Source organism: Melozone crissalis, unplaced genomic scaffold (genome assembly GCF_028551555.1).
Source record: "Melozone crissalis strain CALT ecotype California unplaced genomic scaffold, PUWL_Pcris_2 ptg000013l_1, whole genome shotgun sequence".
Lineage (NCBI taxonomy): Eukaryota > Metazoa > Chordata > Aves > Passeriformes > Passerellidae > Melozone > Melozone crissalis.
This window is the reverse complement of record NW_026535791.1, coordinates 38,015,968-38,042,387: the sequence shown is the minus strand read 5'-3', so window position 1 is coordinate 38,042,387 and position 26,420 is coordinate 38,015,968. Positions and strand designations below refer to the sequence as shown.

The 26,420-nt window shown below is 41.5% G+C and overlaps 2 protein-coding genes across 5 annotated transcripts; one reads left to right on the top strand and one right to left on the bottom strand.

Moving 5' to 3' along the window:
• Positions 1 to 210: 210 nt before the first annotated feature.
• On the top strand, positions 211 to 9,048 carry POGLUT2 (protein O-glucosyltransferase 2). Of its 4 annotated transcripts, none has more exons than XM_054271596.1 (10): positions 211 to 386; positions 1,819 to 2,024; positions 2,438 to 2,643; positions 3,379 to 3,456; positions 5,471 to 5,643; positions 6,593 to 6,830; positions 7,405 to 7,614; positions 7,970 to 8,059; positions 8,596 to 8,700; positions 8,928 to 9,048. In XM_054271596.1, exons 1-10 carry the CDS (start codon positions 211 to 213, stop codon positions 8,943 to 8,945), a joined length of 1,500 nt encoding a protein of 499 aa, XP_054127571.1. In that variant the 3' UTR covers positions 8,946 to 9,048. The 4 variants fall into 4 exon arrangements, with proteins under 4 accessions (XP_054127571.1, XP_054127570.1, XP_054127573.1 ...); XM_054271598.1 differs by having other exon boundaries at positions 318 to 386; positions 1,853 to 2,024; XM_054271597.1 differs by lacking the exon at positions 211 to 386 and adding an exon at positions 444 to 461 and having other exon boundaries at positions 1,853 to 2,024.
• A 1,119-nt stretch (positions 9,049 to 10,167) lies between these two features.
• Positions 10,168 to 15,143, bottom strand: TEX30 (testis expressed 30). Its single transcript, XM_054271871.1, has 5 exons — positions 15,099 to 15,143; positions 13,885 to 14,115; positions 12,891 to 12,942; positions 11,606 to 11,823; positions 10,168 to 10,512 (listed from the first exon to the last, which is right to left on the bottom strand). The coding sequence occupies exons 1-4, from the start codon at positions 15,114 to 15,116 to the stop codon at positions 11,804 to 11,806; spliced, it is 321 nt and encodes a 106-aa protein (XP_054127846.1). The 5' UTR covers positions 15,117 to 15,143; the 3' UTR covers positions 10,168 to 10,512; positions 11,606 to 11,803.
• Between the last annotated feature and the right edge of the window lie 11,277 nt (positions 15,144 to 26,420).

Here is a 26,420-nt window from a genome sequence, read left to right as displayed (position 1 = left end):
TCCCTAATGCTTTCCATGTGCCAGGTCCCAGTCACTCCCGGGGGCTCTGCCGGCACCTCCCAGCGGGCCGGCACCTCCCGGCAGCGCCGCCCCGCCATGCCGCGGCCCCGCCCCGTGGAGCCGCGCCGGGGGCGGGACTGCCCGGCGGCGTGCCGAGGGTCGGAGGCCGGTGCCGGCGGTGTTCGTCCCTCGGGGTCAGCAGCGCTGCCGATGCGTGCGCTGTGGCCGCTGTGCCTCGCCCTGGGAGCCGCGGCGGCGGCGGCCGCGGGCGGGGGCGGGCGGCCGAGCGCGGAGCGCAGCGCCGTGTGGGGGCCCGGGCTGCGCGCCGCGGCCGCGCTCCCCGCGCGGTACTTCTATGTGCAGGCCGTGGACGCCCGAGGGCTGAGGTGAGGGCGGCGGCGGCTTTTCGGGGAGATTCTGGGCACGGTCAAACCGAGAGGCTGGCGATTTCCTCGTAGAAGGTGCGGGCTAAAAGCTTCCTCTACGTGACTCTGCGTATCACTTGGCAAGAGCTAATTAATCCTTTCAAGGAGTATCAAATAACGGCGCGAGGGGATGAGATAAGAGGATGGAAACGTTCGGCAGCAAAGCATACGTGTTAGTCAGTGGGAAAAGTTCATTATTTATTCTCCTTTGTCAAAACTTTAGCAGTGACTAATACATTTAATTTGTTAGGCTCAGGCATCCTGCTTGTTTCCACTGTTTGGGGACATTAGTATTTCTCCTACGTGCCGAGGCACAAGATCAGTTGAATCATTTAGGAATTACTCCATAGACCAATAGGTAAATTTCTTAGCAATGAAATAGCACGAGGAGCAATGGCCATAAACTAAAATACAGAAAATTTCACCTCACCACGAGGAAAAACTTTCCCTGGGGGTCGCAGAGGACTGGAACAGGCTGCCCAGGGAGGCTGTGGAGTCTCTCTCTCTCTGGAGACATTGCAAACCCCCCTGGACACGTCCCTGTGTCCCCTGCTGCAGGGTGACCTTGCTTTGGCAGGGGGATTGGACTAGATGATCTCCGGTGGTCCTTTCCAACCCTAACAACTCCGTGATTTTTAGAGAATACTCATTGCTTTCCATTTATTTAGGAAAACTGGTCATGCAACCTAGATAGGTGCTCAGAATGTTCCATCAAGGTCATCCAGATTAGATGCACCATGGCTTGTGTCAGTATGGAGGCTGCCAATTCAGCTTAACTGGGATAGTAAATATTTCTTGCATTTAATTGAACTGGCAGGTCTCAAGTATGACTGGACAAGTTTTAGGAAAGGTGAAGTAAGGAGTTACAGCCCAAGAGCCTGGTCACTGGAAGAGAGGTGGAAGGAAGTTGACAGCATTTTGACTGCACCAACTTTGTTAATACATCAATGATATGTGATAACTTCATGATTATTCAGATTATTTTATTTGGTTTTATAGAGGTTTTTCTGTTTTGGTATATGTTTAATTATACCAAAATATCTCATGTACACATAGAGTTACATAATCCCTCTATAATTTCTTTTCCCTGTTTTTTTCCCATATAAGCTACTAGAATGATTAAGAGGTGTAACTTTGTTCTTTACTTCCTTTAATAATACCTGGAAAATAAGGTAATCTGAAAACATTTTGCTTCTGAATGTAAAATAATAGACTTATTAACCTGTTAAAAGTGAACATTCAGATGTGCTTTTAGAGGCCTAACACGGCTCAGAGGAAATCATGGCTAACAGGGCTTACTGGAAATCTGTTGACTTGCAAAGGAATGGATCAGACTAAGAAATCTGTTGTTATGTTTCCTTGTGTATTAAGCTCCCACTTATTCTCTGGGTAGGTTCACTTCATCACCAGGTGAAAATGCATTCCAGGTGAAGATCACTGCTCCTGAAGAACAGTTCACTCGTGTTGGTGTGCAGGTATTGGACAGGAAAGATGGTTCCTTCCTCGTGAGGTACAGGATGTATGCGAGCTACAAAAGTCTGAGGATAGAAGTCAAAACTGGAGATAAGCATGTTGCAAAGTCTCCATATATTTTAAAAGGTAAGACGCACCACTACACACAGGTTTCCTGTCAGGGCTGACAAAGTGTGTCCCAGAATGTCTTCTACTAGAAGCACAGGATTCTTTGGGACCTCATACTTCTCTGGACTATCAAATCCCATTGAAATTATGGATACATTATATGCATCCTACACATAGTTTTCAAAATAATAAAAGGAAGCAAATGCTGTGAAGCTGTTGCCTGATAAATACAGGTAGAAGGCTCACACATAAGCTGATATAGGTTGACATGACTCCATTAGAGTTAAAAAAAAATTCAGACATATCCATTTTTGAGTTGCTGAAGTTTTGGCCCTAAGCAATGAATGTTCAGTGCTTGACCCTGTTCTGTGATCTCAACAGCTCAATATTATGACTTATTAAAATTAAAATAATAATTTTGTTCCCAATAGGACCTGTTTACCATGAAAACTGTGACTGCCCTCAGGAGGATAGCAGTGCATGGCTGGAAGAGATGAACTGTCCTCAAACCATTCCACAGATTCAGAGAGACTTAGCAAATTTTCCCACTGTTGACCCAGATAAGATTGCAAAAGAAATTCCACAGAGGTTTGGACAAAGACAGAGTTTGTGTCACTACACCATCAAAAACAATGAGGTATGGAATCTGGTTGATCTGAAGTCCAAATGGAAATTTGGTGGCAAGCCATGGGCAGTTTGGTTGATCTGAGTTGTAAAAGCTTCTTGTAGTATATTCTTTAAGAACAAGACTTTGCTTGCTTCTCTGTCCTTGAATACTTTGCAGTTTGTGTATGAGCTCAGCAATGTCAGTCCTACTTTGTAAGTGCTTTTTTGTCCATGTTACAGCTGAAACACAGTGAAGGCAAATTACTTTCCAGGCAATCAGTGTGAGTACTGGGCACACACCCAAGTCTCCTAAATTCAGTTTCCTATTCTCTGAGCAATGCTGCTGTGAGGTGTCACAATCATCTAATTTGAAGTACATCGATAAATTACATCATGCATAATTCTGAGATACCACTTTTAGCTGAACTGAGCATCAGAGCTACAATTCTTTGTAACAGAGAATTGTATACACTGTACTTATTTCAGTGGAGTTTTATATGGAAATTAGAAGAATGGAACACCACAGAGACAGGCAGCAGTTTCTGCTTTCATGAAACAGACCTCAAACATCTGCAAAAGCAAGCAAAGCTTATAATTTTTTTCATCACTTTTCTGTGATGAGATTTCTGTTGCTTCCCAGCTGATTCATAAATCTATACAGCCATATAGTCTGTCTGAGTAGTTACTATGTGATTAAAAGAGCTCTGAATTGTGCCAGCCATTCTCTGAAATGAAATCACCCAGTAAAACCTTTGTTTATTTTCAGGTTTATATAAAGACATATGGGGAACATGTTGGCTTCAGAATTTTCATGGATGCCATACTGCTTTCTTTGACCAGAAAAGTGAGTACATCTGTACAGCCACTTACTCTGCAAGTACTAATTTATAGAAGCCTGGCCTTAAATACACATCAGCGTATTTGTTGCTGTTTCTGTTAAAAAACTCTTGCTCATTGATTAATTATGGAAAGGTCATGGATTTTCCTTGTTTGAAGCTGTCATGTTCTAGAATGCCATCTGATGTAGTATCACAAAAGTTAATTGAATAAGCAGATGAGTTTGATAAGCCAGGACAGGGTGTGTTGGTTTGAGGGTTTTTTTCCCTGTAGAATAAATAAATCAATCATCCTGTAGCATCTAACAGAAAATTCTGTCTCTGCAGGTACATTGCTGCAAAAAGCTGAACACAAGTTTACATAACACATTAAAGAAATATCAAGTAGCCTTTCCAGTGTCCTCAGAATTAGTAATGGATCAGTTATGCTACTCTGGCTGCCTTTGGGTGTCATGCTTTAAGGATTGCTCTGTTGATAACGTTGCTGAACTAACAGTGCACAGGAAGACTGGGAAAATGACAAAATGTACAAATGCACGTTAATTTAACTGGTGATTGTTTCACCTAACACTATTTATAAGAGGACATGATGTCTAAGGGAAGACATGGATGTAGACTACAATTACCTAAAAGATTGTTCCCTGGAAGATGGAAGTAAACGGTTCTTGGTGTCCATAGTGTTGGATAAGAAATAATGGAGTTAAATTGCATCTGAGGACTTCAGACTAAAAGTTGAAAAAGGATTGCTAACTCCAAAACCAGCAACTGTTTACGTATCTAGAAAACACAGTTTATCTCATTCCCATTAAATACCATTGAATAAGAATTTTGATTAGGATAGTGTCACTGAGTGACAGTAGATAGTTGGTTGGAGAAGATTCAGGCTGCTGATGGATTCTGCTGCTGAGGATGTGTAGAAAATTCAATTTGTAGGGTTTATGCCCATTACAACCTTTAGATGGCGCCATAGTAATGAAGTTCAGTGCTGAGCATTAGCCTGCATAGCAAACACCCTTTGAAAGGAATAGAGTATATTCCACCATTTGGAGGTGTTTGATATTTGGCAAATTATTAATTTATTTTGTTTTGAAAGAGACAACTGAGAGGGAAGAGAGTGAACTGAGAGATGACATTAGTTCTGCACTGACCTTATATGTGCCTTCAGGGTTCTGTAAAACACAGCCATTTGTCATGTTTTGCCTTTTGCTCTTCAAACTGAACTGTCCCACCATTTTCAGTGATTCCTCACAAGGCAGCTGGTCCTTTCTTTGGAAAACTACAAAGCTGCCTTTCTTTCTACCTTTTCTTACTTCACTCGAAAATACCCAAACCAAAATCAATACAGGGGTGCATCACAGTTTCGTAAAACAGCAAAATTACGCCCTCTGTCCTGCTTCCTGGCCATCAACAGTATTTTTCTTGCCTTTTGGCTGTGACAGTGATTTCAGGTATGGTTCCATGCTACCAAATATTTTAACTAAGTGATGATGTTATGCTTAATAATTAACCAAAACACTGACTAAATTGTTCTTCCCATCATGGCTGTTTATTTTTGTTTCTTCTCTTCTGTTGGATTTAGGCATCCTGCAGATGCAGGGTGAATTAGATCACTGATGTGACAGAAAACTGATTTACCAGCCAGCATCAGTTTTCCATACAGTAACAAGATGATCCAGCTTACCCTGGAACTATACAATTGCTGACTAGGTACCAGTGCTAGCCTGATCAAAAGATTGTGTAGCCAATCATGTAAAGTATAACAGGAAACCATCCTCTAAAAAGGGGGCTCCTATGCCTTATGTGACTTTGCAAATTTTTTTTTAAATACTATTTTGTAGGCTTTACTCTGTGGTCTCAGTACTTCTAACAGGTTTCTAAATGTCCATGATTTATTACAGGTACTTTAAGTATATTAGATACCTGGCAATTTTTCCTCTTAGTGAGGTTGTTTTCAAAATGCAAGATGCCAGCAGAATACTGTTTGTGCTAAACTAGATTTGTGCCTACTTTGCTTCTCTTTAGGTGAAAATGCCAGATGTAGAATTTTTTGTTAATTTGGGGGACTGGCCTCTGGAGAAAAGGAAGCCCCCACAGAACTTGCACCCAATCTTCTCGTGGTGTGGTTCCAGTGAGTCAAAAGACATTGTCATGCCAACATACGACTTAACAGACTCCGTTTTGGAGACGATGGGACGGTAAGAAATGGCTTAAACTTTTCACAAAATTCACAATGAATGATCTTCCATACATAGAGACCTGTATGGTAACAGTATATTAACTATTTTCATTTACTCATCGAGAGACTGGCAACCCAGGTAGGCAGTGACTGCGTAATCAATATATTATTGTACTTCACTGTTTCATTTCAAAAATCTAAATTTATCTAAATGGTCAAATCACTAAAAACAGCACTTGAGAGTGTTTCAAGGCTGGGCATTTGATTTGTTTGCTTTGTTTCTCCCCCCATGAACTTGTTGACAACTGGCCAGGCATCTTTCTTTCCTGATTTTGTTGGAATTTGTTTTTTGCGTACCTTTCAAATCGCAACATAGTTATTGGGAATTTTCAAACTAGGAGCTACCATCTCCCACTTTGATTACTGACCATAACTAGCTTTAGCAACAAGACAGCTCTTTTCTGTCTTGAAACACTACCAATACAGCTTGCTTCTGAGAAATCTTTGAAATCCATCTTGAACTTAACATTTCACTGCATTTAGTTCAGGTTCCTTTTTTTTTTGTGAAAAGTTTTTCTAATTTGCTATCCCTTGCCCTCCCAGTTTCTGTGTTGAATTTCTTAACATTTTTAAGGATGTGCAATATATTTTACTAAGCAAGTTACAGTACCTTGTATCACCTTCTCTGGCAACTGTATCCACTTTTACCTATTTTTTTCCGTGGTATTGTTTCCACATGCCATGAATGTTGATGTTGAAGGATGCTGTCATGCCACACACCCGTGAACTTAACATTGATTATCTGTTTCTGTTGCTGCAAATGACTGATACAGTAACACATCATGGTGTGCTCATGACTTGCCTTCATCTTTGCTCTCTGTCTGTGGGTACTGTGAACTCTTTTAAGTAACTGCACTTTAAAAAGTTTCCAGTAGGCTTCACTATTAAACCACTTCTTTCTGCTGCAGAGTCAGCCTGGATATGATGTCAGTCCAAGCAAACACTGGCCCATCGTGGGAAGACAAGAACACCACAGCCTTCTGGAGAGGACGTGACAGCCGCAAAGAGAGGCTTGAGCTTGTAAAACTCAGCAGGAAATATCCAGAGATCATAGATGCTGCTTTCACAAACTTTTTTTTCTTTAAACATGATGAGAGCCTCTATGGCCCTATTGTTAAGCACATTTCGTTTTTTGATTTTTTTAAGGTAAGCCACTAATTATTTTTCATAGAACTCAGTTCTCACTGTTTCCCATTATGAAATAACTTAGTATGTATTATTGAAAATAAAGGGATTGTTAGTTATTCAGGACACTACCAGTAACAGGCATGACTAGACATCCCTCCAGTGGGATTAACTGCTATGTAGCTCTTACCCTCAGGATAGTAATGTCTGATTTACATCTAAAGGTTCTGTAGAACCTCGTGTAATCTACATAACTTCAAGTTCCTTTTTATTTCTTTTTCCTGATTCAGCGATCAGGACTACTAACATAACTAACATAGTGGGAAAATCTGTGGATGAAGTGGCACATCTACCCTCACATCCGAGGATGAGCACCTAAGAATTCCTGGAGAACTTAATTGATGAAGCTCTGTGTACCCTGCACTGTGATGAATTCCAAACTAGATAATAAAAGCTTCTTAGACATTGATGCTTGCCTAGCGAGTCCTACCTGTCTCAATATTGGCAAGTCAGTAACACCAGTGCCCTCAGAATATAACCTAACCAAGCCAGGGATCTTGTGGTTTTTACTAACTTCTGGTCCTTTTCTTTCCAGTATAAATATCAAATTAATATTGACGGCACAGTGGCAGCATACAGATTGCCTTATCTACTAGCAGGAAACAGTGTGGTGCTAAAGCAAGACTCCATCTACTATGAGCACTTTTATAATGAGCTGCAGCCATGGAAACACTACATTCCATTTAAAAGTGACCTGAGTGATCTGCTAGAAAAACTACAGTGGGCAAAAGATCATGATGAAGAGGTAAAATACACATTTAGAAATATGCAGTAATGTTTCTAGAAGAGAACAGAAATTGAATTTCTTTAAAACAAAGCAAAAAAATACTAGGAGAGCTTGAAATTTATTTCATCAACTCTACAAAGAAGAAAAACACTCAAAAATGCATAATATTGTCCTTAATTTGAAATCAAATTGAACTTCAGGGAAAAAAAAGTATATTCCTAATAATGCCTTAACTTTTAAAAAGAATGTTTTACTTGAGTTATCCTGAAGTGTCAACTTCATTTGTAACTTGGGAACCAACAGTAGCACCCTGAAATAAATACTAGTTCTGGGCAATAAAAAAAATAAACCAAACTTTCATTTTCTTTGACAGGCAAAAAATATTGCAAAATCTGGACAAGAATTTGCAAGAAACAATCTCATGGGAGACCACATTTTTTGTTACTATTTCAAACTTTTCCAGGTCAGTATATTTTTAATGGCTACCAGCATAGAAATAGAAATCACACAGCAAGAATTTAGAGCAACAGAGCTGCTGGAAATTGGCCAGTCTGGTACTTGAAGCCATGAAGCAAGCAGCAGCAATTAAAATCTTCATTTGGTTTTTATGAACATTGTATTCAATTATATGCTATGAAACCCCTTAAGACTATGCTGGCTGTTTGAGAGGCAGTGGGATCCCATAAATCTTGATCTAATCTGCCAGAATATGTAGCCCACAATGATCAAAGAATTCCACATCAGACGCACACCCTGTGAACCACAGCTGAAAATATCTGTGCATTAGCACCAAGATACTGAACTCCAGGGAGGCACCCGAAGGGGCTCCCATCTGCAGCTGAGTGTTCCCTCACCCTGCCTGTGACAATCTGCAGGAACAGATTGTGTAGCCCCAGAGTTCATACAGAACTGCTCAGCTGATTTGGTACAATATTGGCAACTACATGTACCAACTAAAAAATGTATGGATTAATGATACCTTCCTTTTTTTAAAATTAGGAATATGCCAGCTTGCAAGTGAGTGAACCAAAAATCAGAGATGGGATGGAGAAGGTGCAGCAGCCTGATGATGACCTTTTCCCATGCACTTGCCACCGAAAAAAGGTACAGTCCATGCAGGGTTAAATGTAAAGTGCTGAGTGTCTTCAGTTCCTGCTGAGCCCTGCTGGAGCAGGGCTGCTTAGTGTCCCACAGTATCAGTTATCAGGCCAGGCCATTAACACCTATCGAACTTAGAAACACTTCTTGATGTATTTGCAGGACTAGAGGACTAGACAGTGAAAAATAGGCTTCCAGTTAACTGAAACATGTTTCTTCTTTTTTGACTGCAGGCCAAAGATGAACTCTGACAGAAGTAAATAATTTTTTTCAGTATTTACCTAAATTCAGACTGTCTTCTTAAAGAAAGAAGGAAAATCTGGGTTAGTATGCCCGCCAAAAATGTCAGTGGATATTTTATCATGATCTACGTATGGAAGAAATCAAAGCACCTCTGATTTCCTTTTAATCATGCAGTGGTGGGAAGAGCCTTATTCAAACACATTTTTATAATTTTTTTTTAAATAAAAACCATGTTTGTATCAGTCATGTGTTCCTGTCCTGAGTTACCTTGGAAATGCAGATACTTTTTACTCATGCTTGTATATAGTAAGTCTTTCCACAAACCTGAAACTGTTCTGCAAAGAAGGGCAGATGAGCATTATCTATCTTCCCTCCCTCTCTATCTATCCATCCAGTCAAAGGCTTCTTTTTTCAGACCATAACTGTGCTCCTTCTGAGAGAATCTCAAATTCCCCCCAGTGCTGTGGGGTTCATAATAAATCTTGTTAACCTGCAGGAAAACCACAATCCAATATTGCTGTAGGCTCGGTTATACCAACAGGTTACTCACAGCCCATAATGACAAAGGCTGCAGCTGCCAGTACACACACAGTGTTTAATCCACTCTCCAGTGTCACAGCTCAGGCAGAGACCTGAGATCCTCCTGTCACAATGGATGCACAACTGGTTCCTGCTCCAGGAGTTCCTCCATCACTAAACACAATTTGTCTATCAGTGTTTATTTATCAGAGGGTCTCTGTGATCAGTCCTTTACACAAAGGACAGTGGTGAAGGGGACTCCTCAAAACTGAACCATGTTCTTTGCTCCACACACCCAGCTGTGCCTGCATTACCTCCTCCCCAGAGGCAGAATCTGGCTCCCTAAGGTGGCAGACACTGTGACCAACCAGAGATTCCTCTCCCTGCCTCACAGATTTGGAAGCACCTGGGAAGGCCAGCACACAGCATCAAGGCAAAGTAGTACACCAGGCTCACCAGCCTCAGGGGATGTGCTGGCAGAACCCTAAAATCAGTAGGTTTTAATTACAAATGAGTACAGCATCAGTAATGTACTCAGAAATTGAGGAACCCTAAAGATATCTGTTGAAGTAGAATTTTTTCCAGTATATTACTTCAAATATTAGTCAAAAGCATTACTTAATCTTCTGCATTCCCAAGTGTTGTATATGGATATTTGCATAGAAACACAGAGAACAATGCTACCATGATATATTTTCTGTACTTCTGGAAGTTCTTTATTAGTTTGCATTTTCTTTTCATTCATAGAAAGCTTTATTTGCATTTGCACTTAGACCTCTGAAAACACCAGTTTTTAAAAAAATATGCCTCTGAAAAATAACAAACCCCTTATTTGCCACATTTAGGAAAAACTAAATGAAGATACTGCTTGAACACTGCAAATTATTTTTGCTGCAGTTGAACATTCTCTCTAAGCCAAGAAAAAACCTGTGCATTTACTTCTTCCATGACATCATCTGCTGTTCGTCCTTTGACTGCCATCCCATGGTTTGCTTTATCAATCCAATGGATTTTTTTAGGGGCTTTCATTTTGCTCACCACACCTTCTAGCAATTGCTATGGAGAAAACAAGAATGCAGATATTAGAGAATTGGCTGCTACAAACTCTGGAACTCCTAGATGTCTCTTGCTTTGCCTGTGTAATGCAAAATAGGCAGCCCCTAAAAACAGATAGATGTGTCTGTGTGCACATGAAAAACACCTTGCTAGGAAAATGGGATGTATTCTCTAGTCAGTATATGAATAGTGGGATCTGCCCAAAGCTTCACCCTTACTGAAACAGAGAATAGCAGAAAATTAAACTTCAAAGGAGTCCATTTTTACTGTCAAAGGGTAGTGCTGGCAATAAAATGATAGAATTGAAGTCAGATTTGTCTGCAGAGGCTGAATAGCAATGTCATTCCTTAGGGACTAGCTTTGAGACTGTTGAAATTTCTCAGCAAACAGATCTAAGAACCAGCTCACAAAGTCAGAGATTCCCCCATAAAGGGCACTCCAAGGATCTGCTGGTCACTGGCCTGACTTATTTTGGCAACAAATACTCACAAAAGCATTATGACTCCTCAGAAACTGTCCAAGCATGGAAAATGCCAATTGCACATAGCCCCAAATTCACACTGGCCTGTTCAAGAACAGCAGATACCTGCTTGCAAGGAAACACAGCAGAAAAGCACTGTTTTCCTCCCTCCCTACACCTGCTCTTCATCTCTACAAAACTATCACTTTTGACCACAGAAGCCTGACTTGGGGGTAGAACTGCTTTGCCAGAAGAATTTGCCATGAAAATGTGACATTGGTGGCACCACACAGGTTTTGCAAGTTGAAATGGTTAAAACAAAATAGCAAATAACTCACTACTTCCATAGACCACTTTTAATTTATGCACTCCTATTGAAACCTTTTAAATCAGGGGTATTTCAGTGACCCAAAGATGAGCTTGCTAAAGTGGAAGATCAAGCATGGTCCATTACATTTTAAGCGGCAAAAGGAAGCCCTGGCAGGCTTCCTTGTGTCTGATGAAGTTTTCTACCCAAGGCTTCCTTCAGAAGACACCTATTTAGGCAAGGCTGTTAATCAGGTGAAATACAGGCATCACTGAGGCTGCTCCTCCAGACTGCCCTTTGATAGCAGGATTTACAAGGGTACTCACTTTTTCACACATCTCATCTGCTGATCCCGAAACAAACAGCACTGGACGTGTGATCAGTAACAAATCCTCATCCCGGAGCTTGGACTGCAGTTTTGGTCGATGCAATGGGTAAGATAAACACACGAGACCTTGAATGAAGCCATCATCATCATCATCATCATCACCCTGGCTCAGCTGACGTATCACAGAGGCAGCAGCTCATGAGCCCATGGAACGGCCTTTCTCCCATGCAGAAATAAAGGAAAAAAGTTTTATCTGCTGTCACCTCATCCACATTCTGGTTTAGTAAACAACTCCCCAGACCAATCCAACTGAGTGTATTTCAGTGTCACAAAATGTTAGGGATGATCTACTTCATGAAAAACATTAATCCTAATTTCAACATTTTCTGCTAAGATATTTGTCTAGTTGTAACATTTACACCCCTGTTTAAAAAAGAAGGGGAAAAGAAAGAAAATATAAAGGGACAGAGATTCCTTGCAATACTGGAAGGAACAACACCCCACCCTGGGGACAAGGGAAGAGAAGGACTGGTCCCATGCTCCAGAGCCTGGAAATTTGAGATAGCCATGATAGTGTCCTGTATCATTATTTTCATGCAACCTCAATTTGCTCAAATTCAAAATTCTCTGCTTGATTTCACTTGGCTCACAAAACAAATCCAACAAGTGTTTATGCACACTTTGAACTTCAGCCTAAAAGTAAAAGTAGAAGGGAGGGAAAATGTGAACTTGGAACATGAGCTCAGTCAGTAACAGCAAGGGAAAGTATCTCCTCAAAGAGGAGGCATATGAGCTGACAATGCACTGCAATTGAGTGCTACAAGTTGCTAGTTCTTATAGCAGCACAGACTTGGTTCACCTAAGAGAAAACTTATCATTTCCCCTATCAAGACAGTTCTAACCACCCCCACCTATTCCCCTTTCCACGTGACATAGCTGACTTTTTTGATCTGTCACTAGGTTTTAATTACCGTAACCTGCTTTGGGAAAACTGTTTTCCATTTATCAGTAACCAGAATTCTTCAAGAATTGCAGTTAAAAAGTACACATGGATAATCAGAGAAGTCATCCCCTGTAAATTCTAAGTGACAAGAAAGTTTTGTCCCAAAGTACCTGGAAAATACAATCTATTGCTCTCTCTTTCCTCTTCTGCAGTAAGATCTATGGCATCATAAGAAGGGTTCATTTGCTTGTCACCAAAGTGGGACAGACTTGGAATACTTACAGATTGCTATTACTAGAGACAGTATAAGAGAGAAAATTATTGATAATAAAAACAATACCTGCAAGGAAAACACCAGAAAGTTTATAATCATCACAAAGTTTTAAGTATTCCTAAAGAAATAAGAGAAAGAGAAGCATTACAAGGCAGAATTAAGACAGCTGGGAAGTTAGGAATCTCTTCTGTTTGTAGCTACTACACAGAAAATGGGAAGCTCTTTCAGCACTGAAGATTAAAGAACAGGTACATACAAGGTGCTCTGTTGGGTTTTATCACATAAATGGTTTCATAAGGTTTTGCAGCAACAACATAATCAATTTCACATTAGCTCTCAGCAAGTCTAAAATATCAGACGCCCTATAAAGTTACCAAAACAAGTGAATACTATATATCAACTCAGTTACAGTAACAGACCTCATGCACACTCTTGGCCCATCAAAAGGAAAAGCAGGTTTGCAAAAATGCTCTTCATTGAGGTTATGTATTTGTGACACGACAGCTAAGTCCAACAGAAAAGATAAAATTCAGCCACATTTTTTCACCTTTTAGGAGATAACTAATCTTAGCAGCTGCCTTAAAATTATCCTTACATACCAGCATATTAACATAAACACACTAAGAACATTATGCTTCTTCCACAAAGACTGGAGATGCCCATTAAAGACAGTAAAGTCAAATGTACATTTAATCACAATGACATCATACACAATTCCTTTAGAACTGGACTTTGTTCCCCTATAAAAATGCCTCCTGCTCAATGCAAGCAGATCACCCATCCTAAATTCTTCCACTTTTCCAAGCTGTAAGTTTTCCCATGAAACACCCCTGCTCTTTGTCAGGCTTTTCTTTTTCCCTGAACTCAAACCCACACCCTTGTGGCAGCTGTTCCAGCTGTTGCCCATCTAAGAATTGCTTCTGCTCCTTCTGTTCACACACAGTGCTCCATTTATCTAAACTTTGGATCTAATTCTCCCACTGTTTCTTGGCTAATCTCTAGCTGTAATTTAAGAAACCGTGGATCTAAGCTTTGGTCTGAGAATTTTTTCACTCCTTACCACAACTGCTTTGAAAGCCTTAGTCCTGTAGGCAACATTAAGGCCTTTACAAGTAAACCGCAGGCACAGAACTCCATGGGATGCAAGATAGGCTGCCAAGGACACCAAGTGAGGGAAATTCATGTCTCCTCCAGCTCCATGAGTAAGAATCACTCCATATGTTGGTTTCTTCTCTGGGACAGAGAAGATAGCATCAAGGTATTTGTTTCCAAAAGGTATTTTCACTTTAACCTAGAAATGAAACAAAACCCAATATTATTATTTTAAAAAACAAAAAACCCCAAAAAAATCAAACCCAAAAAGCCCCCAAAAAAAAACAAGAGGGAGTGTTCCCAGTCTATACATCTACACATTACTATGAAAAAAACCTCAGACAATTAAGAAATAAACCAAAACAGCAAGCCTGTTTTTATTTCTTCTGTTTAAGAGTACTGAATGAGTGACTGCACCTCTGCTTCAAAGATTTTCCATACAATAATGGGCAAGTCCCTTTATGTTCTGCATTAGAGAATGAAGCTTCAAAGCACAAACTGAAATGGTTCTGACCCTCTCTATATATCTATGTCTATCTTTTCCAGACCTAACTAGCTGCCCAGGCCATAATATGTGACATCAGAACACAGCCTAGCAAACATTTTGAAATCACAGAGTGATTTCAATCACCAGCGAGTGAAGCAGCAGCCTGCACAGAGGCGAGGACTCAACCTTCCCCAGGGACAGGGGACAGCACAGCTTCAGCCAAAGCTCCAGGGGGACACAGGGCCTCCATCAGCACCGCCAGCTGGAGAAGCTGACCCAGACACAAGAGCTGCTCATGTTCTGCGGAATGAACGGGCACTGGGCAACACAAACATCCCTGCGGCGGCATCTGGGAGCAAGGACACCCCGGGGCTGGGATACACTCAGCGTCCCGAAGGGGCTTCTTGGCAGCGCTTCGCACATGAGCTGCACAGGCCGGGGGCGCTCAGCGGCCCTGCCGAGCTGCTGCCCCCGCAGCCCCGGAGCGGGTGGCAATGCCAGACAAGGCAGGGGATGGCGGAGGACACGCGGGACAGCCAGAGGCCTGCACACAGTAGTTTTCCAGAGGGAAGGCAGCGGCGGCAGCCTGCCCCTTTGCCCAGCTGCAGGGCCCCTTCCGAGGGAAGGGCAGCTGCCCCCGGGCCGCAGGAACCCACTCATCCCCTGGGCAGGCCCGGGCCCAGCGGCGGCCATACCTCCGCCCGCCCGCTCATCCCGCCGTGACGTCACCGGAGTGACAGCTCCCCGCGCCAGTCCGGCCCCAATCAGCCGCGGCGCTGATTGGTCAGAGCCAGCGTGGCCCCGCCCCCCCCGGGTGAGGGGAGAGGCAGCGGCCTGCGCGGGGGAGCGGGAGTTGTGGGTGGGCATGGGTTGGGCCGTGTTGAATACATCGAGCACCCAGAAATAAAGCCCCACGTAAAATGTTTTTATTCACCCGTGTGTACAGAAACTGCACTGAACTGCTAGGTGGTAATTCAGCAGAAATAAATTGCATAGGGATTACTCGGAAAGTCAGCTTTTTACTGACTTCAAGGAGTACAGATGAGATGCTAAGGATGAGTTACAGAATCACAGGATCATTTAGGTTGGAAGCGACCCCTGAGACCATCAACCCCAACCTATGACTGAACAGCACCATGTGAGCAGGACCATGTCACTGAGTGCCACATCCAGTCATTTCTTGCCCACCTTCCAGGGACGGCAACTCCACCACCTTCCTTGGGCAGTCCATTACAATGTTTAGAAACCCTTTCCATGAAGAAATTTGTGAAAAACGCCAATCACTTGTTTTTAAAATTTTAAAAGTTTAATAGTAATAAAATGGTTATAAAAATAGTAACACAATTAGAGTAATAACAATTTGGACAAATTGAATTAAGACAATATGAGACAATAAAAACAAAGAGTTACACACGTCCGGGTACCTTTTTCTGGGCATCACGAGCCCAAGAAAGGACACCCGTTAACAAAGGATTAACCCTTAAGAACAATAGCCCGTTGCATATTCATACACTTCATACATGATGCATAAATTCCATTCAAACACAGGATTCCATCCGGTCAGTGTCAACTTCTTCCTCTGAATCCTAACAGCACCTCCAAGGTGGGAAGAAGTTAGTTTCTTCTGATAAGAAGGTAATAAATTCCCTTTTTCTGAAAGACTTAGGTGTCCTGTGGCTGCTATCTCGCTGCAAGCCCTTTCTGTTAAACAAAGCATCTTACATAGCATCGTTTCTATTTTAACAATTTTTATAACCTAAAACTATATTTAACACAGAGAGAATACAGCATTTCTTTCTAACACAACACATATAATATTCATTTTAATATTTGCGAAAAGCCAATCATAAAATACATGCATTTTTCACAAAATTGATTCTGACGTCCATCCTGAACCTCTCCTGGTGCTGCTTGAGGCCATTTTCTCTTGTCCTGTTGCTGGTTGCTTGGGGGAAGAGACCAGCTCTCACCTGGCTACAGCCTCCTTTCAGGGGGCTGTAGAGACTGCTAAGGTCACCCTGAGACTCCTCTTCTCCCCTCCATCTCCCTCAGCTGCTCCTCATCAGACTTGTGCTCCATACCCTTCACCAGCTCCATTGCCCTTTTCTGGACTTGCTCAGGCACCTCCATGTCTGTGTGGAAGTGAGGGCCCAGAATGGGACACAGGATTCAGGGTGTGGACTCGGCAGAGCCAAGTACAGAGGGAAAGGTTAGATGTCCAGAGTGACAGCAGGCAATTTTCTTTTGGCAGCTGTCAGCACACTTGATCTGTGTGACATTGACAAACAGGGGAGAGACACTCGGTGGCTGGTTTTCTAGGTACTCACCTGTTCCCGGGGCTGTGCTCTGTTGTACAGTAATGACCTACTGTGTCCAAAACGCAGCCTTAATCTGGTGGGAGACAGCACCAACAACATGCAACAGTGCTTGCAGTATTTGTATGTTGAGTATTTCACAGGCCAATTAAAAAAATTCTAAACTCCTCTATTGCAAGGTATTTAGCCAGAGCTCACGTTTTCTTCCAGTAGCAGTGTATGAAGCTCCCTCATATCAGTTAAGGTGCCCTATTACTTACTTGATTGAAGATGTGATTACCCAGCAGAACTTTATTTTTCATATGTTCACTTGATGGAAAATAAGCTCACTCTGGCTTGTGCTCTGAGTGTTTCACTGTCAGCCTACCAGCTGGACATTGTCATACCCTGGGACTGAAATATTGCAGCCCTCTGAGAAGTGAACCTGGCAGGGTAGCTCAGGTTCTGAGCTGCGGTCTCAGCGACCATCCTGCTGCCTCACAGGCCAATTCCCAGTCCAGGCATTATCATAGTAGGTGTGAAACACAGAAGTGGAGAACTGTGGGAACCCAGGAAATTCCTCTGGCAGCCCTGGAGGATTCGAGCCCCTGCCCAGGGGTCTCAGAGACCTTGGCACAGAGCCCAAGACTTCTGTGCCTTTGATTTAGCCCTTGGAAAAAACAATTACCAACCTTATATGAAGAATTACAAGCCATGAAAGTTTAAGTAGAATGATAGTGAATTTATCACAGGGTGAAAAATAGATTTTTTTGGGTTTTTAGAATGGGGGTTCAGGGTGCAAGATGGAGGAATCTGGGTGTGTCCAGCCTTTCTCCTTCTTCTTGGCCTCCATCTTCTGCTGTGATGTTGGCACTTTTAGATTGATTTAGAGTAGAAGTTCACTGTCTAACATAGGTGATAGGTATTGGAAAGTAATTGTAAATATTGTACATCTAGTTTTTAGTATAAAAAGATAACACCGTCCGGGGGCAGGCAGAGTGCCTCTGACTGTCTTGCTGAGCAGACCTCAGCACGGCAGGAGAAAGAATTTTATAGATAAGAAACAATAAACAACCTTGAGACTGAGAAATGAAGAGATCTGACTCCTTCTTTGAGTGCTGGGCTTGGAAAAGAAACTTTCTAACGTATCTTGGGGTCACTCTGACCAGCTAGAGACCGCAAGAGAGAACCTGGGAGATTTACAGGGAGATTATTCATCTGTATTTCTACCTTGCCTAAAAGATGTCAAGCTAAAGTGGGATGCAGAAGCATTAAGCAGAGTGAAAGTCAGGCACAGCCTGTGTGAGTTGTGCACCTTCCACTGAGCTGAACCATAGATGGTGTCCAGGCAGCTGCTCCTGGACCCGTAGCTCACATCTGGGGAGGGCAGCAAACTGGGGAAATGTCAGATTAATTTGTCTTGATTGGAGATCACACTATTCTAACTAGTAGTTCACACCAGTTAAGCCTCTGTAAATAAGATACTTGGCAAAAGTGGACTGAGAAGATTTGTTGTCCAAAATAGTTACAACCTCAACCTAGAAAACAGGTATGCAAGAAGAAGGTTAAGAAAATCTTCCTTCATATTAATTTCTGGGTTTTTTTAATTACTGCTTTCATTTCTATATGTAATGGATGTTTTTGTGCTCTGGTATAGTTTATATTTTTGGTGCTATTTTGCTCCTTTCTTGGTCTGCTTTTTGCATTCTCTTTCTTTTTAATTTTTCCTCCCTCTTGAGTCCACCTGCTGTATTTGTCCTGCTGTACTCGCATACTGTCTCCAGAGCAGTCCTTAAGGAACCTGTATCCCATTAAATCTACCCATGTGTAACCCCTTCCCACTGAAAAACGACTTTCTTATGCTCTCTCCATACATCAAGCTGCTACCAGTTTACTTCCTATTTTTTCAGTCCATTTTCTTGGCTCCAATCTCCTTTCAACACTTGAAACTCTTCTGTGCATAAGCACAGTCTCTGAGGTAGGGTAGCTAATACCAGCAGAGTTGAGAACATCACAAAGGCCAGCCTGGATGGGGCCCTGAGCAACCTGGTCTAGTGGAAGGTGTTCCTCTTCATGGCAGAAGGGCTGGAACTGGGTGACCCTTAAGGTCCCTCCCAACCCTAACCATTCTGTGATTCTGTGAGTCTGTGATGAAGAGAATGTGTGAGGAAGGAGAGGCTCTGTCATTCTGTAATCCTCTGGTCCGTGGCAATAGGGTTGGGCCAGTACATTTTTGCCACACTTTTCCTGCTGTAACTTCCTTTCTGGAAGATAATGACCCCAAGTATTGCTGGTATGTCAGAGGCAATTGAATTATAAATATATATATTAGATTCCAACTCATGGGCAAATTCTTTATGATGGATAAATTCTGGGTATTATTGAGTTCTGCATATTTAATAAAATGCATTCATTAACATGCAAATGATTTTTTTTAAATTTGGCATCATAAAGCAATTCTCATATCAAACTATTCCAAATTAGGTCTTTCTGGGTTTAGGAAGACATTTAGATAGATTCTTGTTGATTTTCAAGTGTGCTGAGTAACTGTTCTGAAATCCAGTTGTATTCCTTTCCAGGAGTATTGAAAATCCTTTTTTTTTTTTTTTTACACACTTAAATATGAATTAATACTGTAAGTTAAAGCTCCCCCAAAAAAACCCAATTATGAATAATTTCTGAACTTCTGAATCAATGTTTTTAATTTAACATCTAAGGTAAGGAAACATGGTTTCTTAGGAGCATGGCATCGTTTCATAACTTTAACCTTACATCACTCCTGGAAATAGAAGTTGATTCTGGAAACGACATAGTACATAATAACCTAAGTCTGTCACCAAATATGAAAATCATTTGGGGTATGTGATTTGCCATTTCTCAATGGGAATATATGTCGAGCGTTATAATAACCTATGCACTGCTGTGAGCACCTCTGACAGGTTTGATATGCCAAAGGCAGCTGGGTTTGAAGAAACAGTGGCTGTTTACCAAAGAATGACATTATCCCTGGTCTAAACTTGGGACCTGATAACTTTCAGTAGCACATCAGACAATCCCTGTTCTTTTCTTTGGATTATAAATACAGCATTTCATACCAGAGACTTAGATTAACACACAATGGGAACAGGAGAGATGACCTTTTGCGTTAATCTTCTGTTGGAATATATTTGTTCAGAGAAATTTATAAAAATAATTATAAAAGCATAAAAACATATGTTGGGGGGGGTCTGTATTTCAGTGTAAAATAAATATAATCTTGAGGATATTAGGCTCAGAAACTTTGTTTTCTTAAGCTTTTTAAAAGAAGACTGCAAAAAATTTGGGGTTCTTTTTAGGCTGGAGACATATATTTGTTTTAAAAGTTCAACTCTCCCTCTAAATTACAAACTTGACTTTTGAGCAAGAGCCTTCATTTTTTTCCTGAGGATGTGGATACACATCAGCACATGGACATGCTGTGTTCACAGGTATCAAAAGTAACTTTTAAGAATTTTCTGAAAGTGATCAGCCAACTATTACCTGATTAACCAATATAGTTTCCTGTGTTTAAAAGTGGCAATATCCATAACACTGCTTAATTTTTAGCTATTGTATCTTATTTCTTGAGGGTCTGAAGAAGTTTTGAGGTCTTCCATGAAAGAGGAAGTGATGGGCAGGTGATAAGCAGAACCACTTTCTCCAGGAAGGGTGGAAGGAATAAGCCCACCTGGTTTTAGTCTGTTCAGATTTACTATGTAAGCATGTTACTGATATGCAATGTATAGTATAAAATAAATATATAGTGTGTATATGCTAAGCACCTATTTTTATAAAATTATGTCACGTACATGTTGTTTTTTGTAGCATTATATATGTCACGAACTCTGGGAGCACTGATAACATCAGGTGACAAATGTGCAGCGTGTAAAAACTTATCTCCTTGTGCATGAGCCTCTTTGGGAACATTTCTGGCTTTGTAGTTGTGGTGCTAAATGAAAGTTCCTTACTTTAATTAAGGAAGTTGTCATCATAACACATGCTTCTGCATGACAAATTTGGATGCTATACATTTCTCAGAGTCTTTGTTAGAGACTTTGAATTCCCTCATTGTTCTTGATAAATGCAACCACTTTGTTTTCCAGTGGCAGCTGTTACAGTTCTTGCATGTGCTGGGAGTGCACAGGGCACTGCTGGCAGGAGGTCGCTCTCGTTATTCTCTCCCCTTGGCTGATGGTGAACTGACCTGGCCGGGAGCCAGTGGAACAAACCTTTCTGTTCTCAATGCTGAAAGGAAAGAATTAATAGTTTTGGCATGTTCATACAATCTTTGAATGCTGAGCTCAATCCCATGTATGTTTTATTTCTGAAGTTTCACTCTATCTGTTGCTTTTTTAAAAGGTTAGCATGGCTAGGGATGGTAAAAAACATCATTCCTGCTGCTAGGGTTTCTTTTGCTGTGAACACTGTTTTAATATTTAAATTTACTTATTTGGAGTTTATTGATAGTTATAAACATCATGCTACAGCCCCTAAATATGAGCACTGTGTACATTTTGTATCTTGCTGCAAGATCCTAGACCATTTTCACTTCTTTTAATGTGAGTATTATGAGATGCAGGAAGTGACATTGCACTTCTCTTTGCCTTAAATTCCCACATAGGTTGACAGAAAATTAAGCCCTTTGTTTATCCAGAAGTTGTCAGAATGAATAACTGCAGAGTCTCTGCAGATATGTGTTTTACCTTGTTCAGTTATCATTCCTCCAGATCACTTCTTCCATTTAAGCAGACAGAATTACAGAACCACAGAATCATTTCAGCTGGAAGTGACCTCTGAGACCATTGAGCCCAACATTTGGCTGAACACCATCACGTCAACTAGACCATGGCACTGAGTGTCACGTTCACTTGAAGAATTTCAGGGATGACGACTCCACCACCTACCTGAGCACCTCATTCCAATGTTTAACCACCCTTTCAGTGAAGAGTTCTTCCACATGTCCAGCCTGAACCTCCCCTGGTTCAGCTTGAGGCTGTGTCCTCTCATACTGTCACTGGTTGCCAACCAACCCCCATTTGGCTACAGCCTCCTGTTATGTGGTGGTAGAGAGCAAAAAGATCTCCTCTGAGCCTCCTTCTCTCCAGGCTAAACAACTCCAGCTCCCTCAGCTGCTCCTCAGAAGACTAAATTATTATGTTTCTAACTCTCTTTTCCAAAGCATTCCAAGAATTGTTTTTAGTCTCACATTACCTGTATTGTTAAGAAGTACCTTATCTACTCTGGAGTCCAAGATATTTCTAAACACAGGGAGTTCAAGAAAAGACTGCAAGGAACTCTCTCTGATTTATTCTTCTATTCCAACAGAATATCAGTCTCAGCTGCACTATTCAGAAATGTTGTCTGGTTTTGCATGTGTGCTGTTAAAAGTTAATTTATGCTATGACTCTCTAGTCTGATAGAAAGAAGCAGTGGAAAAGTGTAATAAAGTCAACATCTATCGCTGTTCACAAAGTCTATTACTCTGGGGTTGGTGGAGAAATTATTTGGTTTCACACAATTTATCAAATACTGAATATTGTTCACTTGTTAGTAGATTTCAGTGTACACAGAAAGTGTGTATTTACTTAGTGCATGGAACTGAACTCAAACTGAAAGGTCCAATTATTACCTTCTTATTTTCCCCTTTTATCTTACTAGCTGTCATGAATTTACATGTATAACAGGATCTAGTTTGCTACCAGCTATATACTTTTGAATATAACCATTCATGCTCATATACATGCACACCAGAAGTGTTAGCATGCAAGGAAATTAGCCTGGAGACTGACACATGCAGCTGTCAATGGCTCCAAGCAGAATTTTTAAATAACTGTTACTTCTCAGAACAGTCTTCAAGCTCATTGTGTGTTCATACATCCTCTGACTGTGCTCAGGGAGTTTTAGGTGGACTAATGTTTGCAAGGCTGTCATCAGCTATTTTAAATCCTCCTGGTGTCATGCAAATCTGCACTCAGTGCTCACCCAGCTAGTGAATTCATCTCAGTTCCTGTGCTCCATGCATCAGTGCTTGAGTTGTTAGCATCTTGATGCACTTGGTAATCACAGAATCATGGAGTGGCTTGGGTTGGAAGGGACCTTAAAGATCATCCAGTTCCAGCCCTCTCTCCAAGGACAGGGACACTTTCCACTAGACCAGGTTGTTCAGAGCCCCATCCAACATGGCCTTCAACACTTCCAGTGATGGAACATCCACAGCTTCTCTGGGCAACCTGTGCCAGTGTCTCACTGCCCTCACAGTGAAGAATTTGTTCCTAACAGCCAATCTAAACCTATTCTCTTTCAGCTCAAAGCCACTGCCCTTTGTCCTATCGCTACCTTGCCAATCCAGGTAAGTGGATGTTCTTAAGTCTTGCATTTTGTGCCATATCTAAAACCAGTCTGAGCATATCTGGGAGATGATATTTGACCAACCTTCTTTCTTATCTGCCATCTCCCTCCCAAGGAAAGACCAGCCAGAAACATTTCTCAGGCCTTTTCAGTCCTGATCAAGTATATTCTCACCTCAGTTCTCAAAGTGTGAGAATTTCTTTACATCTTCTACAGCTTCCTGAAATGCAATAATTAAGTATGGCCTGAGTGATCTCTCCCCCATCTCTTCATGCTCTGCAGTTTTGGTTGCAAAATTTTCAACAGAGATGCATGGAAACTATAGCACTAAATGGTGACAAAAATAAGAATGCTCTTTGCACTGACTAAACTGGGGGTTTTGTGCCCTGCAATTACTCAGCTAGAACTCAGTGGGAATTAATGGATCAAAGCTGTTATAAAACTGCATGGGTATGGCTCTTGCAGCCATTGCAAAGACTTTGGAAGAGAAGACTCAGGAATGGTGCAGGTAGTAACACACATCTTGCATGTGGACTCATTTAAAATCCATAATTTAAACAAAGCTGAGCCTCATAAGTACTTCTCTGATATACCATTAAGAATGTCCTGGCCTATTTCTCCTCTGAGAATTTCTTGCTGGGTGAAATTAACCATGTCAGGTATCTGACCTCCACTTGAAGTTGTGTTGCATGTCACAAAGTGTGCAGTTCTTGTACATGGACACTTTGCTTGCCAAGTGGAAGATTTTTCATGAGATGCTGCAAGGGCAACAGATTGCTGAAGTCCACATGACAGCTTTCAGCCCCAGACGTGCTTGGCTCTTCTCCTCAGCTCTTATAAAGCAATAGATTATATGACATGAATAAGTTCAAGAATATGACAAGAAGAAAGATGAAGCACAGGATTTCATCCACTGTGAGTACTCCTAAGACCCTGTAGCATTACAAGACTTTTATTTATGTGGGATTTTATTTATGTGGAATTAATTTCATCCCAGGGGTAACCTTTGAATTTCTGGATATGCAGTCTTGTCTTGATTACCTGAATACTTCAGCATGCAAAGCCCTTTGGGGATTGGATCTAAAACCACAGGTCTCTCAAATGTCTGTTCCACAATTAATCTCATTAACTGAAAAACAAATACAAAAAAAGAAGATCATTGCACTGCAGCATTCTGGGAAGACACTTAGGATAGTAACATTACACTCACAAGCTGGAGGACTTGTTTTCATGGGGAATTCATAGGTCTTTGCCAATTGCAGCAAATCACACAGCGGATGTCTGAGCAATGACATCAGGCATACTGAGGAGGCAAGAGGCAAGTTGGTGATAAAGTCAGAAGGAGGCAGACTTGGCAAACTGCATCAAGCTCATGCCAGCTTGTGCCAGGGCACGCGGTGAGCTTTTGGCCTTGAGCTTGATAGCACGATGTTCAGGTACAGCACTAATGAAAGGGGTGGTGAAAAGATGACCTAGGAACAGGTCATGTGAAGGATGAAATTTATGGTGCTATTTATTTTGTGGTTTAATTGCTGCCTTCAGTCCTTCCAATTTTAGATGCAGGTTTTACTTTGATTTTGGAGTTATGGGTTGCTGTTTGGTTTTAGTGGGTTTTATTTTGTTTTGTTTGGGGTTTTGTTTATTTGTTTTGTTGGTGGTTGTTGTTGTTGTTTTTCCTCAAAGAAAATAACTGCAGATTCTGTTTTCTACACTATTGACCCTTAAGAAAATGAACCATTTCCAGGTTAGGGGAGATTTCTAAACCTTCAGTTTGGATGAAGATCAGATTTAGCCCAGAGTAGAACTGTATCCAAATCAGGTTTAGGACCCAAGGTGGCAAACTATGTTTATGAACTTGTCATTCTCTTAGATGCACTGTTCACTTTGAGCTCTTGGCCTTGTTTAAATGCTGAGCTGAGGTTATAGGCCCTCATGTGGTGAGGAATTAATTTGTATCTGCAAAAAAGGAGGTCAGATCAATTAATCAGTGAGGTAGGCCAGTTGATTTCTCAAAGAAGAGTTGGAATAAAGTAATGGTTTACATTGATTTTGCATCAATCTGTTAGAATTCTTAAAATTTCCCTTTCAATATTTACTAGTGGAAATGAAATGCAGCAGAAACATATCTCAGTAGATGCTTTGACATCACTGCAGTTAAATATTTTTAAGTGGCAAGGCATTTCCCTAGGACTGCAGAAATGAGAGAATCCAGCCATGTCATCTAGCCCTGTCCCTGCTGATGCAACATTATATGACATTTGCTGTGGTGACTGTCAGGAACTTTTTAGACCATGTTATGGCAGCAACCCTTGTGTTTGCAGTGACCCAGCCCACAGGGGGGATGGAAGAGGCTGTGCCAGTACAGGCACAGAAGATAATTCTGTTTGTCCTGCAGCTCTCTCACTCCTGTAAGTTTATGCCTACATCAGAGTGTCATTAACATCAGCTCTTTGTCCTCTCCTCCTCTGCCTAGAGGAAGTGTGAAACCAATCAAATGCTGCCTTTTGAAATGGATTGCTCCTTTTCTCTTTGCACAATCAGTGCAAGGTAGTGCATGTTTAATGTTCATATGATGAAGTGTTTATGTGCAAGGTCCCAGTCCCAGGCCTCACCTACATAGTAATGAATGCTGGCTCACAAGGTTTAATACAGACCTGCACTTAGAGTTTCACACTGTTTTTATTAAGCTCTCAAGTGTATTTCTCCTTTTGTTTGGCAGGGCAGGCAAGTTTTCTGCAGACTGGCACACATAGTGGGCTCAGGTCAAATGGCCTGACCTGAACAGGGTGTGCTGAATTTTGACCAGTCAGGGCCCTCAGATAACTCCAGTCAAATCATTCAAGGAGAAGCTGGAGGATGCAGCATGCAATTTTGGTTTCTTGCCTTTCATGGACTGATCTCTCTCTATCCTCTTTCTGATTTGTTTCAGTGGAGCACTGTAGAGAGGAGTTTGGTTTCTGTCACTCTACCATTCCTTGACACTTGCAGACCCATCTCCATATTTTGGAGTAGCAGAGCAGTCGGAAATGTCACATTGTCATCTCTTAAATATGTCCCAACATTGTTTGCTACCAAAGAAGTGAAACTGGATAGTTGGAAAGCAAATGATCAGCAGCAAAGTGTCTCTTCTGCCAGCCTGCTCTACTGGATATGCTCTGTGTGAGACCAAGGGGTTTCACCTGCAGACCTTGCCAAGACCCTCAGATTCTGGGCAATTTGATTCTGGGCAGAGAATTCATAGTTTCATGAAGATCTAACCTTTAAGCTCCTGTGCCTATGGATTTTTGTTCTGACCTCCTTTCTCAAGTTTTCTAGTTTATTGTTTGAAGCTGTTAATACCTCAAATATGTCAAGTGT

Coding starts and splice junctions, on each gene's coding strand:
- POGLUT2 (XM_054271595.1), top strand. CDS start 211: ATGCGTGCGCTGTGGCCGCTGTGCCTCGCCCTGGGAGCCGCGGCGGCG. Junction 3,457..5,470: donor TGCTTTCTTTGACCAGAAAA/GTGAGTACATCT, acceptor GCTTCTCTTTAG/GTGAAAATGCCAGATGTAGA. Junction 7,615..7,969: donor CAAAAGATCATGATGAAGAG/GTAAAATACACA, acceptor TTTCTTTGACAG/GCAAAAAATATTGCAAAATC.
- TEX30 (XM_054271871.1), bottom strand. Junction 12,943..13,884: donor AGGCTTTCAAAGCAGTTGTG/GTAAGGAGTGAA, acceptor TTATTTCTTTAG/GAATACTTAAAACTTTGTGA. Junction 11,824..12,890: donor TTCTGGTGTTTTCCTTGCAG/GTATTGTTTTTA, acceptor CATGGGAGAAAG/GCCGTTCCATGGGCTCATGA.